The sequence below is a fragment of the Pan troglodytes genome, chromosome 18 (genome assembly GCF_028858775.2).
Source record: "Pan troglodytes isolate AG18354 chromosome 18, NHGRI_mPanTro3-v2.0_pri, whole genome shotgun sequence".
In the NCBI taxonomy this organism is placed as follows: Eukaryota; Metazoa; Chordata; class Mammalia; order Primates; family Hominidae; genus Pan; species Pan troglodytes.
The window spans coordinates 65,576,030-65,593,004 of record NC_072416.2 but is presented as its reverse complement, the minus strand read 5'-3'; the positions used below and the strand labels follow the sequence as shown (position 1 = coordinate 65,593,004).

General features: G+C 57.9%; 1 protein-coding gene across 7 annotated transcripts in view; it reads right to left on the bottom strand.

Moving 5' to 3' along the window:
* Positions 1–2,016: 2,016 nt before the first annotated feature.
* The window catches only part of RIPOR1 (RHO family interacting cell polarization regulator 1), a 28,502-nt gene continuing 13,543 nt past the window's right edge, over positions 2,017–16,975 (bottom strand). For 3 of the 7 annotated variants that reach the window (XM_009431047.5, XM_009431046.4, XM_009431044.4), the window contains exons 2-22: positions 10,294–10,420; positions 10,020–10,172; positions 9,776–9,854; positions 9,093–9,116; positions 8,945–8,998; positions 8,639–8,791; positions 8,481–8,544; positions 8,341–8,384; positions 8,138–8,263; positions 7,268–7,416; positions 7,064–7,193; positions 5,540–6,979; positions 5,335–5,456; positions 4,372–4,504; positions 3,973–4,108; positions 3,686–3,847; positions 3,269–3,427; positions 2,943–3,139; positions 2,771–2,854; positions 2,572–2,662; positions 2,017–2,437 (exon numbers count right to left, since the gene is read on the bottom strand). In XM_009431047.5, the coding sequence (XP_009429322.1) occupies positions 2,340–2,437; positions 2,572–2,662; positions 2,771–2,854; positions 2,943–3,139; positions 3,269–3,427; positions 3,686–3,847; positions 3,973–4,108; positions 4,372–4,504; positions 5,335–5,456; positions 5,540–6,979; positions 7,064–7,193; positions 7,268–7,416; positions 8,138–8,263; positions 8,341–8,384; positions 8,481–8,544; positions 8,639–8,791; positions 8,945–8,998; positions 9,093–9,116; positions 9,776–9,854; positions 10,020–10,172; positions 10,294–10,397 (3,702 nt within the window). In that variant the 5' untranslated portion in view covers positions 10,398–10,420 and the 3' untranslated portion in view covers positions 2,017–2,339. Of the gene's footprint in view, positions 2,438–2,571; positions 2,663–2,770; positions 2,855–2,942; positions 3,140–3,268; positions 3,428–3,685; positions 3,848–3,972; positions 4,109–4,371; positions 4,505–5,334; positions 5,457–5,539; positions 6,980–7,063; positions 7,194–7,267; positions 7,417–8,137; positions 8,264–8,340; positions 8,385–8,480; positions 8,545–8,638; positions 8,792–8,944; positions 8,999–9,092; positions 9,117–9,775; positions 9,855–10,019; positions 10,173–10,293; positions 10,421–11,256; positions 11,408–16,975 lie in introns of those variants that run through there. The other 4 variants (XM_054669429.2, XM_009431045.4, XM_003315177.7 and 1 more) reach the window with 3 other exon arrangements.

Genomic DNA, 16,975 nt, shown 5'->3' with positions numbered 1-16,975 from the left:
CTCCACCATCTCAGGGACCTGGGCACGGGCCTGGGTGTAGGAGGCCATCCAGCCTGCCTTCAAGCCACTGATGGAGAGAGGCCGACTGGCTGTCCTGGGGTTGATTCATGCTGCTCTGAGCCAGATAGGCATCATGTGCTTCACCTGGCTGTGCTCACAGTGCCCTCATTCCAGCTCCTGTCCCTTTCCGATCCTCACACCCACCCCTGGCTAGAGCTGAATACTAGGCTCTGGCCTCAGGACTCTGCAGAGCACAGAGTCTAGGGTCTGTCCCTTCCCAGCATTGGAGAGCAGGGATTCTTAGTGACAACTCCAGTGGACCCCTTGGCTGGGATGATGACATTTTTCCATCCTCCATTTCTTGCCCAAGCCCTGCTCTCTCCTGTGTACTGAGCTGTGAGCTCATGCAGGCTCAGTCACCCACATCTGCACTTTCCCAGGACCTGGTCAACCAGTGTTCACTTCCTCTTCCCCCACCATGACAGGCTATGCTTTTGATGCAGGTGGATAGCCCTGCTCTACCAATGGGCCTCTTGTGGGGGCTTCAGGACTGAGGGCTGCTAGGGGCAGTTCTGGGATTGCCGGCCTCCTGCAGGGACCCCTGGGGCAGGCCCCAGCTGTGGCCAGCCTTGGGTGCTGGCCTGGTCTCCATCATTTGTTTGCCTCCTCTGCCCCATGCTGCTCCAGCTGACCACCCCAAATACTGAGCTGCACCATCCCGTGCCACCCTTCGTTACCCAGAGAGCAAAGAGCCGTGCCAGTGTGCAGAGGGCTGCCTGCCTGCCCCTGCCCACCCTCGCCCCAGCGTCTGGAATGAGCCACCTGCATCCACACAGGTGCTTCCTGTGCTGCTTCCTGTTGCCGTTTTTTCTGCTCAGCTTGGCTTCCCCAGCAGGTGGTTAAAGCCCCAGCCAAACCTCTTCATACCTAGCTCTAAAACACTGGGGGGCAGGGCTCCCTGGGGATCTGGGTCACCCTCCAGAGGACTGTTGGCACTTCACTGGCTCTTCCTGAGGGCAGGCTCCCCAACGTGACACGTCCTGCACAGGCCAAGCTGCTGCCACAGGTACTGGGACATCAGAGTGGCCTCAATGAGTCAGGGAAGTGCTGCATGTGCACCATCTCCTTGCCCCTGGATACTGGAAGTGCTGATGGAGAGGGGAAGGGTGGAGAGCCTGTTTCTCTAGCCACGGGTGTGGGCCTCCCTCAGCCCCTCCTTAGAACAGGCCTGCCATCCTGAAGTCCCACCCCACACTCCAGTTCCTCACGCAGGACTCAGCCTTCTGGGGTTAACACATTCACTGGCCAGGCAGCTCTGGGGCAAGGCGAGGCGGGGCAAAGGCAAGCCCTCTCCTGGGATCTCTGCTTCCTGAAGCAGCACAGGTTGGCCGGCTGTTGGGGATCACAGAGTTCAGGCACGTTTGTTATTACAGAGGGGGAGACGGCTGGGGAGGGAAGGGACTTGCTGTCTTGGGTCACAGGTTAGCCATCCAGGTCTCCTGCCTCCCAAGTTCCAGCTCTTCCCCTCTGCAAGGAGCTCCTCTCCCCTGCCATCCAGCTTCAAGGAGCTCCTTCAGCCCCCTCTGCAGAAAGCTGCCCAGGCTGCAGAAGACCCAAACCTGGCATCTGCTGACATGGATCTGCTGCCCCCTGGTGGGCAGAAGCTCCAGCCACCCTGTGCCTCCTTTCCCTTCCTGTTTTTCCTTTCCCTTCCCCTTTGCTCCCAGGCCACAGCCTGGGATTGGCACCCTTTGGTGTTTTCTGGGCCAACTCCAGTTTAGCTCCACCTTGGGCCGTAGTTCCCAGGCCCAGGGTAGGCCCCACCTGCAGGCTGAACCACCCTTTTCCCCTGCTCTCTTCTCCAAGCCCAGTTCCAGCCTCTGGGCTTTCTTCCACCTGAATTTCCAGGGCAAGTGCACATGGCACTGTCACAGCTGCAGTGTGAACACACCAGTGTCAGGCAGGGCCACAGCCAGAGGGTGTTGGAGCAGAGGGTCAGGAGTGTACCAGGCCATGTAGGAAAGACATTTTGCTTTTTTATTTTCTGTAAAACTCTGTAAATAAAATACAAAACCAAGGGATGTGGCTGGGCAGTGGCAGGGTGGCCAAGCCCCAGACACTGATTTGTGGCAAGGGATGTGCTGAGCCGAGGCTGGGAGGCACTTGACTTCAGGCACTGATTCTCCAACCCCAGGGGCAACAGAAGAATATATTAGATTTTCATTGCTAGGAATCTGTGGGGGAGGGGTATCTGGAGCCAGCCCTTACCCTCCCTGCCAGTGCCTGGTGAGCCCTGAAAGTGGGGGGAAAGGGGCACCAGGAACCCATGGGTGAATAGTTTAGAATGCTGTGCTGGCCATGCTGCCAGGCCCAAAGATGCGGGGCAGGGCGTCCAGGGACTCCTCCAGCCGTCGATGGGCAGACTGTCCCTCTTCTCCTGTAATGAGTGAGGATGAGGTCAAGGGTGGCCCTAGCCCCATCCCACTCTCCCACCCCTGGCGCCATCTCTCCTACTCCCATCAGCCAAGATGTCCCAGAACTCCACCCATCTCTCCCATCCCCCAGCCTCACCACACTGCTGTAGGCTTTGCCGGGCAGCTTCCCTCACAGCTTCTGTGTCAGTTTGGCAGAGGTACACCAGGGGCTCAATGCCCTCGGGAGCCTGTCAGGGGAGGGAGCATTGAGGTGGGCTCGGGGGAGCAGATGGGAGGGTTTCAGGGGTGGGGGTGCCGGAAGCGGACAGAGGGGTGGGAGGGTTGGCAGGGGTCACCTTGATGCAGCCTAGGGCCAGGCAGCCAGCCACTCGAGTCTGCACGTCCTCATCCTCCAGCTGGTCCAGGAAGCACAGGAGGGCCTGTGGAAGGGCGGGAGGACAGACTTAGCCAGACAGTGGGAGTCCAGGACCCCAGCCCTCGCCCTCAAGGGAGCCCTGTCCAACTCACCCTCTCCCGGAAGGTAGGGCCCAGTGACAGGCTCCGGAGCTGGGTGCTGACAGCAGCCATGACCTTGTTGTTGCCATGGACGAGCAGGGAGCTGAGGGCCCGCAGCCCGTCCCTTCGCAGACGCCCCTCGGGCGCCAATCTCAGGGCCTTCAGCACAACAGCCTGATCATCCGAGTTCAGATTCCGCACCAGTAGCACTGAAAAAAGGGGATATGGTGGGTGGGTGGGCAAGGTGGCAGGGTGAGGAGCCCCCGAGGGTGGGGAGGGCTTGTCCTCATGTCCTCAGACCCAAAGAGGCCACTATGTGATCAGGGCCACCACCTCACCCTCCTCAGCGGTCTCGGTCACGTAGGCCTCCATGGTGGGGCTGTCCAAGGTTTCCACAAAACTCCAGAACTGGAAGACCGTGAGCTGCTCTCCAGGCCCTGGCTGGGGCCTTCTGGGCAGCTTCTGCCCCAGGGCATCCTCCAGGAACTTCACACACACTGCAGGAGGCAGTAGCATGGGCCTCAGAGTTTGGGTGAACACAGCTTTTAGAGGGGAGAGATGCTCCTATCCCAGGCTCAGGTCCAGGGGCCCCCTGTTCAAACCCCACCCATCTGGGTCCTTCTGCTCTAAGGCCCAAGTCTTTGCTGGTCTCCTCGGTGCCCAGTTCGTTTATCTGTGTGGGCTGACCTGGCTTCCCCGAGCTTCCTGTCACTGGGAATCTGAGCAAGGGTGGAAGGAGGAAGCAGCCCACTCACCAGCCTCAGCCAAGCCTGGCTGGCGCAGGGAGAGGCGGGCACCATACTGGTTGCAGAAGGTGAGAAGCACCCGCTCCACCGGGCAGAGGAAGCAGCTGAGTCTCTCTGTGCACTGGTCCCAGAAGGTCAGGAAGCCAGGCCGAGAGGCCGAGAACTGCACCACTGTGAGGGGGTGAGGGAAACCGTCAGCAATAGGCAGGCAAGTGAGTACAGAGCATGCAGATGGCGGTAGGCTGAGGTAGGAGCTTCAAGGCAGATGGCAGAGCCCGAACCCCCGGGGCCTTTACCTTCCTGGGCAGAGCTGGCCGGGATCTCCCACCGCCTGCTGAACTCGCATATTGCCTCCAGTACTCGGGCTTCCCGCAGCAGCCGCTCCAGGGCCCACGCCTCCTGGCAGCGCAGGGGCCCAAATGTGCCCAGTTTCTGGAGAACATGGGTGGCCAAGTAGCTCAGGCCTCAGGGTAGGGCTTGGGAGGATCGTGCTCAGGGACAAGTCCCAGCATGCACTGGGGGAGGTTGGGGTTGCAGAGTTGGGAGATACTCCATTCAGCAAGGGCCAGATGCCAAGGGCCCTGGGGCACTGGGGTGTGGCACTCAGAGGAGGTATAGAGGACCAGGATGGAAGGGCAGGACTCCCTGGGGTTAGGGGTTACAAAGGAAGGGTGGGGGAACACCATCAGCCTCACCAGCAGGAGGCGACTGCAGTGGTACAGGTGCCGGACCAAGGCAGCATCCAGAGCTGGACACCCCGTGCTGAGGGGGCGGGCACTGGGTGAGTCTATGCTGTCCTCAGCCCCAGCCTCCGGGCTGCTTGGAGGCCTGAGGGAAAAATGGGGTCCACCACCCCACAGGCACACATCACCACCTGGTCACCAGCGTTTATTTTTATTAAGCTTCCCCCATGCCAGAAAGGAAGAAGATGATGCACCAACAGCAGACAGTGGGGTAAGTTCATGGAGGATTTCCAGAAGGAGGAAGGGGCTGGGACCAGCAGGTGGTAGTAGGGATCTCTGGAGTCAGTCTGCGCCATGCTACCTCCAGCTGGGACCACTGGGGATGGCATGGGTAGGAGTAGGCTGCAGGCGGGATGGTTTATGACAAGTGGACTGCAAAGGGTGCAGGGCATGGGGCTGTAGCCTGGGCAGCAGCAGAGGAAGGAGGGACCTGGCACAACTCTCAACTGGGAACCAGCAAAGGCCACTCCAGGACTGATAGTTGAGGGGCCAGGGCCTCTGGGAGAGTCGGGGTTGAGAAGGAGTGGGGCAGTGCTGGGGTCCCAGGGTGCACGGCGAGACACTGAGAGAGCTCCTTAAAGGGCAGGTCCAAGGTGAGGCCAAGGGGAAGAGGAGGGGCTGGAGGCACCCAAGCTGATGGGGACCGGCAGGGGAGGCAGACATTGCATAGATGAGGAGGGCGGTCAGAAGCACTGGGGACACACGTAGGGTTGGAGACATGGGCATGAAGGACATGGGAGGGGTGGACACAGGTGCACCTGCCAGCAACTCAGTCCTCACATGCTCCACCTGGCCCTGCCTCACCTGTCCTGTCCTTTTGACTTTCTCCCAATTCACCTGTTCCACCTTCCCCTGGTCCTGCCTCACCTTTTCCCTCTCACCTAGCCTCACACTCATCTTGCCTAGCCCCCTCACCTGTCCCCAGGAACATCATTGTCTTCATCTTCGTCTTCATTGAGGAAGCTGAAGCTCTCCAAGGCATGCTCCACAGTGATGCTGAGACTGGAGGCCCGGCTGCGAGTCAGACCTTGTCTCTGCTGAGGTTGTGAAGGGCATCAGAGCGGCTGCCGCCCCCTGGCTGCCCTCCCTGGTTGCCCTAGCCCAGCCCAGCCCTCCTCACCATGAGCAGACTCTCTAGGCGGGTCACCTCCTGCTCCAGGCCCTGCAGCTCAGGAAACTGGCCACGGTAGTCATCCAGGGCAGCCATTAGGGCCCCCAGTGCCTCCTCCAGGCTCCTGTCCCCAGACCCTCTGGCTGCCGTTGGGACTGGGGTCTGGACAGCCATGGCCAGGCTAAGGTCTGAATGCTGGGGTGCAGGGGTTGGGGGTGAGGGAGTGGGGCTTAGACTCTGAACCGTAGACTCTGGGGGATCTGGGGCAGGGCTTGTGAGGGGTTTCCTACTGGAATGGGCAAGACTTGGGTGGGGAGTTCTGGGGGCCATAGGGTCTGCCTGAGTGTAGGAATTGGAGACTGGGGGACTACAGGGAAGGGAGTCAGTGCCTGGGAGGGTGGGGTCTGAGTGTTTGGAGGGGCTGGAGAGGGTAGCAAGTTCTAGAGAAGTGGAAGGGCTTACATTTATAAGGATGGGGCTTGTGGTGGGATGGGTGGGGCTTGTGGTAGGATGGGTGGGACTTGTGGCAGTCTGGACTAGGCCCATACCACTGGGGGTAGGACTTGTAGTGGTGGGAGGTGACATACTGGTTTTGTGGGTGGGACTTGTGGGGGTATGGGTGGGGCTTGTGGGGGTGTGGGTGGGGCTTGTGGGGGTATGGGTGGGGCTTGTGGAAGTATGAGTGGGGCTTGCTGTGGTATGGGTAGGGCTTGGCATAGTGTGGGTGGGGCTTGTGGTAGTCTGGACTGGGCCTATGATATTGAGGGTAGGGCCTGTAGTAGTAAGGGTAGAGATTATGGGCTTGTGGGTGGAGCCTGTAGTAGTGTGAGTGAGGGGGCTTGGAGCACTGTGGGTAGTGGTAATGGCACTATAGGTAGAGCCTGTAGTGGTGTGAGTGGGGCCTGGCAGTTCTGAAGGGCCAGAGTCTGTGGACTTATGAACTGAGTCTAGGTGTGCAGATGGGGCAGGGTCTGTAGATGTGGGGACAGAGCCTGTTGTACCGAGGGTGGAGCTTGTGGCAGAGTGGCCAGGGTCCAGGGCAGGAGGAACAGGACTGGGGTGCTCTCCATGGGTGGGAGCTGGGTGTGTAGGTGGGCTAGGTCCCCAGGCTAGGCTTTCTGGGCCAACGGCCTCCACTGAAGCCTCAGCCAAGGCAGCGTCTACACTAGCCTCACTGATGTGGCTCAGAGTCCGACTGTAGGGTGCATGCCCATTTGCCAGGACTGGGGCCACGGCCCCCTCCTCATCCAAGGGCCCAGAGCTGAGGGTCTCAGGCCTGCGGAAGGCAACTTGGATGGGAAGGGGCTCGGGCTGCTGCACCAGGGGCCTAGGGGCTGATGAGTGGCGGGCAGTGCCTGAGAGCTGTGGGCTGGATGAGTCGTCTGAAGATTCGGATGACAGGGACCATGCTGTCCCATTCTCCAGCTCCTCCTGCCGTCGCAGCATGTTCTGAGAAAGAGGAGAGGGCATTTCAGAACCACCCCCAGGGAGCCTCTGGGGGATGGTGAGGCCTGGACCTGGGCTATGACTCACATAGAAAGCCTGTTCTCGAAGTGAGGGTGTGTCCGGTGGGCTCTGGCTATAGGTGGAGAAGCGCTTGGTGACTGTGGAGGCCTTGTTGACAGAAGAAGCAGCTGAGGGCTGGTCATCCTTGTCGAAGGGGCTGGGAAGGGAAGAGGCTGTTGGCAGGTGCCACAGCCCTCCTGGCCCTCCTCCAAGCCTCTCAGCCCCACCAACCTCCATGTGACTTCCAGGCTGAGCTTGATGGTACCAAGGTCATTGATATCCACAGCCACAACCTGGGGCAGGGCGGCAAACAGGTCCTTGGTCTCACAGGAGACACTGCCCACAACCACATGGTTGGCCAGGCCCTTCAGTTCTGTCACCTGTAGCCAAGAGTGCATGGTAGGGTCACAAGGGTGCAGGGGCTATGAGATCATGGGAAATCTGAGGTCTGAATTTGCATAGAACTTATAAAATGGTCATGGGAGGCTGAGGCAGGAGGATCACTTAAGGCCAGGAGTTCAAGACCAGCTTGGGCAACATGGCAAGACTCTGTCTCAAAAAAAAAAAAAAAAATTTTAGCCAGGCATGGTGGTGCACCTGTAGTCCCAGCTACTTGGGAGGCTGAAGTGGGAGGATGGGTTGAGCCCAGGAGTTTGAGACTGCAGTGAGGTATGATTGCACTGCTGCACTCCAACCTGGGTGACAGAGTGAGACCCGCCAACTCCTAGATAGATAGATAGACACATGCATGCTCATGGAGCCATGGATGCTTGAAGCAGCCTGGGAGCATGGGAATCACAGAGGTCTGCATGGTAGGGTCACTGAGGTCATAGAGGTCACAGCCTCATGGGAGCTTAGGAGGTCAAATATTCACAGGGTCAGAAGATCATGAGGAGGTCACAGGGTCAGGAAGCCATGATGTCCTAAGAGTCACAAAGATTGTTCCTCTCAGGGCCACAGAGATCATGAAGGTCATGGAATCATATCTTCACAGGGCTATGGAGCTATGAGGGGATCACAGGAGTAAGGGACTCAGGGTAATGGGGGTCACAAGGGGTTCACAGGACCATGGTGGCCTGCCGTCCTGGGCAGAGACATCACCTTAATAGACAGAAATTCCGTGAGTAGAGGGAGAAAGATGGTTTCTTCACTGTCCCACACCTGCTTTCCACTACCCTCAATTCGGCCCCGTAGTTTCCAGCGCTGACGCCCATATTTCATGCAGATCTGGGGGAACAGGTAGGATGAGGCAGCCTAGGTGTTGGGACCCTACCAACCCAGCCCTTCCCTGCACATTCTCATACCTCATACTGATCGCCCACACACAGCCTGGCGAAGCCAGCCAGCCCTGAGAGTTGGAGGAGAAGGGGAGAAGTCGGTGAGCCATATTGGGGTTCTTCAGCATACTCCCTCCAGCCCCCCACCTGCCCCCACAACTCAGTACCTTTCATTCGGAGATGAAACTCGCCCAGCTGTGCCTCCAGCTCGCTCTCCAGCAGACACATGCTCTGGGAGGGAGGGGCAGGGACAGGAGGGGGTCAAGAGCCAGCCACTAGCCCTGCCACACCCTGTGCCTCTGCCTCATGGGCCCCCATCCCTCACCTCCGTGTACTCGCGATGCCCCCGAGTGGCCTCTGCCAGGCTGTCCCGGGCCTCTCGGCTTCCCGGGGACCCAGTGGTGTAGGCACGGACCATGTTGTAGGCACCATCCCGGAGACGCCGCTGGACACAGTATGCCTCATACAGCTCATCGATCTGGGAAGGTGAGTGGGGTGACAGTAGGGGGACTGAGACTCACCTCTGGGGTTACTCACCCCTGAGGTTGCTCACCCAGGGCCTGGCACCACCCCTCTTCTCCCTATGATATCCAACCCCCCACCCCACTCTGCACACATGCTGCACTCGTACCTTGCTGGCATGGAACTCCAGTCGTCGCAGGAAGCGTTCAATGGACTTGACTTGCTGGGGGAGAGGTGGGTCAGGAGGGGCCTGAGGCCCAGGGTCCTTACCCTCCCTGTGAGCCAACCCCTTCCAGTACCATTCCATGCATACTCACCTTGTCCAGATCATACAGGAAGCCCTGCAGGGGTGGGGAGAAGGGGCAAATATTTAGGAGGGATGAGGAGGACTCCAGCAGAGGCACTCAGACTCGTCACAGCTCCCCTTTCTCACACCAGAGTCCACAAGCACTCCTGTCACAGTAGCAACTGACGCCCCTTCCTGCTGGTCTAGCCCTTGGTGGATGCTGGTAGCACAGATCTGGTCCCTTCAGCCCCCTCCAGGACCCCTCCTTCCACCTCTTCCCTGGGATTCCTTTTCCTGCAGCCGCCTGGGGAGAGCTCTGTGCTTCCTTGTGCAAGGTTCCCTCTGCAGGGGAACTCCCATCAAGCCCCGGCAGAAGTGTTCCCTCCTCGGGGAAGCCCTAACCTCTTCCCAAGAAGCACCATGCAGCAGTACCACTGCTCAGTACCACTGCAGCAGAATCTCCTGCTGTCCATGTCTGTAGGGGTCCCACCTACCCCACTGGAAGCTCCTGGAGCAGGTACTGAGTCCCAAGCAGAAAGTATGCACAGCAAAGTTTGGGGATAGAAAAGCCCCTCAGCCTTTCCTGATATCCCCTTTTCTACTCACACCTGAACCAGATCACTTCAGAAAATAGCCCAGATATCACCCAGGGCTGCCCTTGCCCAGCCCTCCACACCAAAGAGGCAAAGGGCATCCCTACCTCCCGCCACTCACCAAGCGGGAATTCCTCTTGGACTCCCTTATCTGCCCCTGGAGTTTCTCTTGCTCCTGCTGGTGCACTTCCAAGTAGGCCCTGAGGAAAGGGGCGACCACAAGAATGAACTCGGCTCTCCAGCCTCATGCTGCCCAGGGTGCAGACAGCAGGGAGAGGGTATGGGGCTGGAGAAGGTTCCTGCTAGCAGGATGCGGGCTTGGGGAGGGATCCCGGGACAGGGCTGGGAAGAGAGGAGCTGCTCACGTCAGGCCCCGCTTCAGCGCCGTGTACACCAGGTCCAGCCGCTCGGGCTGCGGCACCTTGGCGGCTGGGTGAGCCACGGAAAACATCCTGGACACTCGGGAGAGCGCGGGGGGCTTCCGTGGGGGCCCCGGCGGGCTGAAGACCGGGAAACTCCTGAAGGAGAGGCTGTCCTCAGAAAGAGGAGAGCAGGAGTCCCCCAGACTCTCACTACGCACCCCCAGACCCAGCCCCATCTGACGCCCTTTGACCCCACCAACCCTGCGCGGCCGCGTACCTGGGCCCCCGCTCGTGGCTGCCGAGGACGCCTGCGAAGGACTGGCTCCTATTGACCCGGGCGCTGAGCAGGCGGCGCTGCGGCCGCACCGACAGGGACATCATAGAGTGAGTCCGCGCGGGGCTCCCTGCGGGTGATCGGGGGGGTGTCCAGTGCCAGTCGGATCCCCGAAGCCCTCTCCCACGCAGCGGGATCCAGGGCTGGTGCAGGTCTTTCCTGTCGCTAGGCACAGCTGCCCCAGCGGGCTCCGGCCGGGTCCGCCTAGTCCCGCCGACCGGGGCACTAATGACAGGACAGCCGCAGGCGACTCGGCCTCGGACTCAGCGTGGCCTCGGCTCGGCCCCCACTTCCTGCCGAGGTGCGGGCTCCGCCTGCCGCGGGGCAGGAAGGGGGGTCGCGCGGGGACCCTCCTCCGGCTGGGAAGGGGCAGGAAAGGGGCGGCGCGCGCGAAGAATGTGCGGAAGCGCCTGTTTACCCCGGGGGCGGGGCAGCCTCCCCAGCCCTGCCCCCGATGCCCCCGATGCCCCCGCCAAGGGCACCCGGAGCTCGGGGCCCCCCACCCCGGGAGGCCAAGGAGGTCACGGGGCGGGGCGGGGCCACGCTCGGAGCCCTGCGGAGCTGCCCGACAGGCCCAGCCGGTGCGGGTTTGTCGCCCGCCCCCCGCCTGCCAGCGTGACCTGCTGCCCCCAGCCCCCACCGGCCCCGGCGTCCCGGCGCCCTCCAGGCAGGGGGATTCCCAGAGCTGGGCGCGATGCCGAGAAGGGCCCCGCCCCCTCCTCTTTCCTGCGGCTCCCACCTGGAAACTGAGTCACGGACGTGCGCCTCCACCCCGGCATCGGCGGGGAGAGCTCCTCGGCAGACCCCCACCCCGCTTCGGCGAAACACGCACTCCTGGCCCCCAAACCCGGCCTGCTTCCCCTGGGGCCAGTCCCTGAGCTTTCGCAGCCCCGAGCCGGGTCCTACCTCTCTTCTTGGTGTTCATGGTGGGTCCGGGACGGCCCCCGACCCGCGCTCGCCCCCCGCGGACCTTCCGGCCCTGGCCACTTCGAGCCGCCCGGCTGGGCTCCCGGCTCGCTCCCAGCGGCTCTGGCTCGGCTTCGGCTCCTCCCGGCGCCGCCCCCCGCCCAGTTCCTGCCGCCTGACTCAGCCCGCCTGGATGGGGCGGGACCGGTGACTGGGGTTCCCCTCGGGGAGGGGACCGACGGGGGGTGAGGGGTCTGCTCGGCTGGGGTCAGTAATGTGCGTAAAGGGATTTGAGCATGGGGATGAATATGAAGGGATAGAATGGAGGCGCTAAGTGGAGGAAGTATCAGACATTAGAGTAGGGGGCTTAAAGAGTCGCTATTGAGGCCGGGCACAGTGGCTCACGCCTGTAATCTCAGCACTTTGGGAGGCCGAGGCGGGCGGATCACGAGGTCAGGAATTCGAGATCAGCCTGACCAACAAGGTGAAACCCCGTCTCTACTAAAAGTACAAAAATTAGCCGGTCGTGGTGGCGCGCGCCTGTAATCCCAGCTACTCAGGAGGCTGAGGCAGGAGAATCGCTTGAACCCGGGAGGTGGCGCCACTGCACTCCAGCCTGGGCGACAGAGCGAGACTCCGTCTCCCCCAAAAAAGAGTGGCTGTTGAGCAGTGCTAAGGCTGAACACACAGAGGGCTGAGAGCTGGGGTTCTAAGTGTGAGAAGGTGGATAGTAGGGGGCTGAAGAGTGGAAAGATGGGCTAAGGGTGCTGATTGGAGGGGCTGTGCCAATGGAGGGCGGAGAGTTAGGGCACTGATCACCAGGAGACTGAGGCTGAGAAGAGAGGCTGAAAGTGTGAGGCTAGATCCACCCCATAGTGTGTGCTGCTGCGCCAAGAGAGATGCAGAGAAGGAACTGGATGCAGAGTCCCACAGCCCCATGCACCACCCCATCCCTACTCCCACAGAGGGAGTGCTCAGCCTGAGCACTCCCCTCTTCCCAGGACCCAGGGGAAAGGATCAGGTCTGGCTGCCAGCCAGGGCCTCCTCCCTAGTCAAGCTGCATCCTAGGCTAATGCCCCATCCTTCCTGCCCCCAGCTCACATGGGCCTCTCAGGTTCTGCGTTCCCATCCTGACCCCCATCCCCAGTACCTCTCTTTTTTTTCCTGTGTCTCCCAGGCTGTAGTGCAGTGGCACGATCTTGGCTCACTGCAACCTCTGCCTCTCAGATTCAAGCGATTCTCCTGCCTCAGGCTCCCAAATAGCTGGTATTACAAACACCCGCCACTATGCCTGGCTAATGTTTGTATTTTTAATAGAGACGGGGTTTCACCATGTTGGCCAGGCTGGTCTCGAACCCCTAACCTCAAGTGATCAGCCTGCCTCATTCTCCCAAAGTGCTGGGATTACAGGCATGAGCCACCGCGCCCAGCCTATCTCTTCTTTGAATATCCCATGTCCACCTCTAGCCTGGATAGATGCCACCATGCCCATCCCTCCCTTGACCTTGGAGGGGCTGGATGCTCCCCCATCCCATAAACACTCTTGCTCCTTGAGGCTCAGTTCTCCCATATTGTGCTTACTTTCTCCCCAAAAGGCTGGGTTGGGCCCAGGGGTCTGCATTTCCACAAGTTCCCCCTCCCCCCGACAGATTCAGATGCAAGAGGTCCAGGGACCTCAGTTTGAGATATGTTATTCTCCCCTCCTCCTTGAAGGCGAAGCCTGGGTACCCTGCACCCTACACTGGTGAACTGTGCATTCCCATGGATTGCCTGCCTAACGCTGGCCTCTCTGGTCCCTTCAGCCATCCCCAGCCTTATCACCTGCCTTTGGAATGCCCCCTTCCTAAACCACAACCACACTGATGCAACCCTCAGGCTTTCCATCACCCCCACCTCACCTGCCTTTTACCTGAGACCTCTGGCCCCTTGAGCCCTTGCCCATTTATTCACCTATTCACTGAGTGGCAACCTTGTGCCAAGCATGTGCCAGTCACTGGAGATACAGCCCAGAATTTCACAGACACCACCCTGTGCAGAGCTCACAGTCCGCCTCTGCTTTCTTTTTTTCTGCTAGCTCCCTCCTACCTTCTCTTCTGTACCTTCCCTGCACAGCCTCCTCCCCAGCCTGGATCCACAGCCACCATCCCATCACTTGCCTGCTGCAAGTATCCTCAGCACTGCGTGCCTCTCTCCCAGCTGGCAGAAACCAGCCCTGGGGAACCCAACTCCTGGACTTCTCTACACCTGCACACAGGTTGGCAGGAGTTGCCAGAGGTCTTGGCACAGCAGCCTGGCTGGAATCACAGAGCAATCCTCAACCTTGGCCAGGCCCTCACTGCCCACCTGGCAAATCCTCAAGTGTGACCCTAGTCATCTTTCTCCTTTTGGGGTGTTTCAGACTTTCTCCACAAGTCTCAGACAAGCTCAAGTCACTCCCACATGAAAAATAAAAACGGGCTGGGTGTGGTGGTTCATGCCTATAATCCCAACATTTTGGGAGGCAGAGGTGGGTGGATCACTTGAGGTCAGGAGTTCGAGACCAGCTTGGCCAACACGGTGAAACCCCATCTCTGCTAAAAATACAAAAATTAGCTGGGCTTGGTCGTGCACGCCTGTAGTGCCAGCTACCTGGGCGGCTGAGCCAGGAGGATCGCTTGAACCTGGGACGCAGAGGCTGCAGAGAGCTGCTATCATGCCACTGCACTCCAGGCTGGGTGACAGAGCGGGAGTCTGTCTCAAAAAAAAAAAAAAAGAAAAAGAAAAAAAGAAAACCCTGGAAACTGTCCAGATGCCTGTCAATGAATAATGGAATTACCACATAGCAAAAAGAATGAAAAATATACAGTGGCATGCAACAATATGGGTGGATCTGAGAGCAAACCCAAGAGAGGACAAATGTATGACCTTGATAATAAGTTCAAAAGCAAGCAAAACTAATCTATGGTGATAGAAGTCAGCCTGGGAGTCTCCCTCCAGGTGTTGTGACTGAAGAGGCCACAAGAGTCTTCCAGGGTGCTGGTAATGTCCTATTTCCTGCTCTGGGTTAAATTTCCTGATCCTATATGAGTGTGTTCTCTTATGAAAATGTACAGAGTTGTACACTTAGGACATACACACTTTTTGTGTGCCTATTATATTTCAATGTAAAATTGGTTGTAAATAATTACAAAATGTTGGGCCGGTGCGGTGGCTTACGCCTGTAATCCTAGCACTTTGGGAGGCTGAGGCAGGTGGATCACTGAGGCTAGGAGTTTGAGACCAGCCTGGCCAACATGGTGAAACCCTGACTCTATTAAAAATACAAAAATTAGCCAGGTGTGGTGGCATGGCCTGTAGTCCCACCTACTCGGGAGGCTGAGGCATGAGAATTGCTCAACCCAGGAGGCAGTGAGCTGAGGTCACGCTGCACTACAGCCTAGGTGATAGAGCAAGATTCTTTCTTAAAAAAAAAAAAATTACAAAAAAGAAATGACTCAGCCCAGTGCAGCAGCTCATGCCTGTAATCCTAGTACTTTGGGAGGCCGAGGCAGGTGGATCACCTGAAGTAAGGAGTTCGAGACCAGCCTGACCAACTTGGTGAAACCCCGTCTCTACTAAAAAATAAAAAAAATAAAAAATAAAAATAAATAAATTTGCCGGGCGTGGTGGCGCATGACTGTAATCCCAATTGCTCGGAAGACTGAGGCAGGAGAATCGCTTGAACCCGGGAGGTGGAGGTTGCAGTGAGCCAAGATTGCACCATTGCACTCCAGCCTGGGCGACAAGAGCAAAACTCCGTCTCAGAAAAAAAAAAAAAAAGACTGCTTGTGGACCTTCTGTCTTTGTCCAGCTACCCCATTTCTTACTCCATCTTTCTCCTCTCCTTTCAAAGCCAAGTGTCTTGAAGAGATGTCTACCTGCATTTTCTCACTACACCCGCCTGCTCCTCTTCCCACCCTGGTCCAGTTTCTGTACCCACCACTGGACAAGGTCACCAGTGACCTCCCTGTTGCTGAACCCAGTGCCCATGTTTTATCCTTATCCTGCTTGATCTCAGCAAAGCTTTGGACTTCGTGGTTCCCCTCCTCTTCTTTAAGCCCTTCCTTCTCCTGAATTTCAAGAGACAATACGCTGGTTTTCTATCTACCTCTCTGGCTGCATATCTTACTTTCCCACAGAGGCCCCTTCTTTCCTCCCATCCCCGAATGGGCCTTATCCTCCCCGCCCTTGGGCTGTGCACAGATCCCGCAGCTCAATGCCATCTAAATGTTGCCAGCTTCCTTATCTCTCCTCCACCCAAGCCGCTCTTCTGAGCACCAGGCCTCTATATCCAACTGCCTGCTTGCTGCCTCCCCAGATGCTGCGTGCACTGTCATAGTGCATGCTGGGTTTGAGGTTCCCAAACCAAATTCACCACTTTCCACCTGACTCTCCCTAGTCTCAACTTCTCCATGACACCCCACCATCTATGTACCCCGTTGTTCAAGACAGAAACTAGAAGTCGTCCTGGATGTCTCAGTTAGCCCCTATGACCAGTCACCCCCTCCTGCCAGGTCACCCCCTCCTGCCAGGTCTGGCTCTTAAATCTCTCTGCAATCTGCCCCCTCACCTCTACCCCTATAGCCAGAATTCAGGTCCAAGCCATCACCAACTCTCCCCTCGAGCCCTACAGCTGGGCTTCTGATGAGCTAGAACCTTCCTGAGGGACTTCCTGTCTCCACTCTAACCTGCAATCATCCATTCATTATTCAGTAACAACACTGACCTTAAAATTGTAGCCACTTGACAGTGCCAAAAACTGTCCTTTATTGAGAGCATTCTATATGCCAGGCATTCAGCTTAGCAAACATCATCTCATTTAATCCTGGCAACAGCCTTATGGGGGTAAGTCCTATTAGCTCCACTTCGCACCTGAGAAACCTGAGGCTGTGTGACCTTGGGCAAGACACTTATTCAGCCTTTTGGGCTTCAGACACCCATCTGTAAAAAGAGGACAATAATAATAATAACAACAGCTATTTCCCAAGGCTGCTGGGAGGATGAAATGAGATCTCCTCTCATGAGGATGTCCCTCTATAGGAAGTGTTTGGGGAAGGGAGAATTGTATGTGGGTTAGGGACGTTGAGGTGGACTCACTATACCTAATTTTTTTTTTTTAAGACGAGGTCTCACGCTGTCACCCAGGTCTCAGTGCAGTGGTGTGTTCATAGCTCACTGCAGCCTTGAACTCCTGGGCTCAAGCGATCTTACTGCCTTAGCCTCTTAAGTAGCTGGAACCACAGGCATGCACCACCATGCCTAGCTAACATCTAACTGTGAACACACAACAAATACTAACTGCTGTTATTTTTAACAGTCACACGGCCGGGCGCGGTGGCTCACGCCTGTAATCCCAGCACTTTGGGAGGCTGAGGAGGGCGGATCATGAGGTCAGGAGATCAAGACCATCCTGGCTAACACGGTGAAACCCCATATCTACTAAATATACAAAAAAAAAAAAAAAAAATTAGCCGGGCGTGGTGGCTGGCGCCTATAGTCCCAGCTACTCGGTAGGCTGAGGTGGGAGAATGGCGTGAGCCCGGGAGGTGGAGCTTGCAGTGAGCCAAGATCGCACCACTGCACTCCAGCCTGGGCGACAGAGCGAGACTCTGTCTCAAAAAACAAAACAAAACAAAACAAAACAAAACAAAACAGTCACACAGGTGGTAAGTGTCAAGACCATGATTCAAACCCAGGCTGT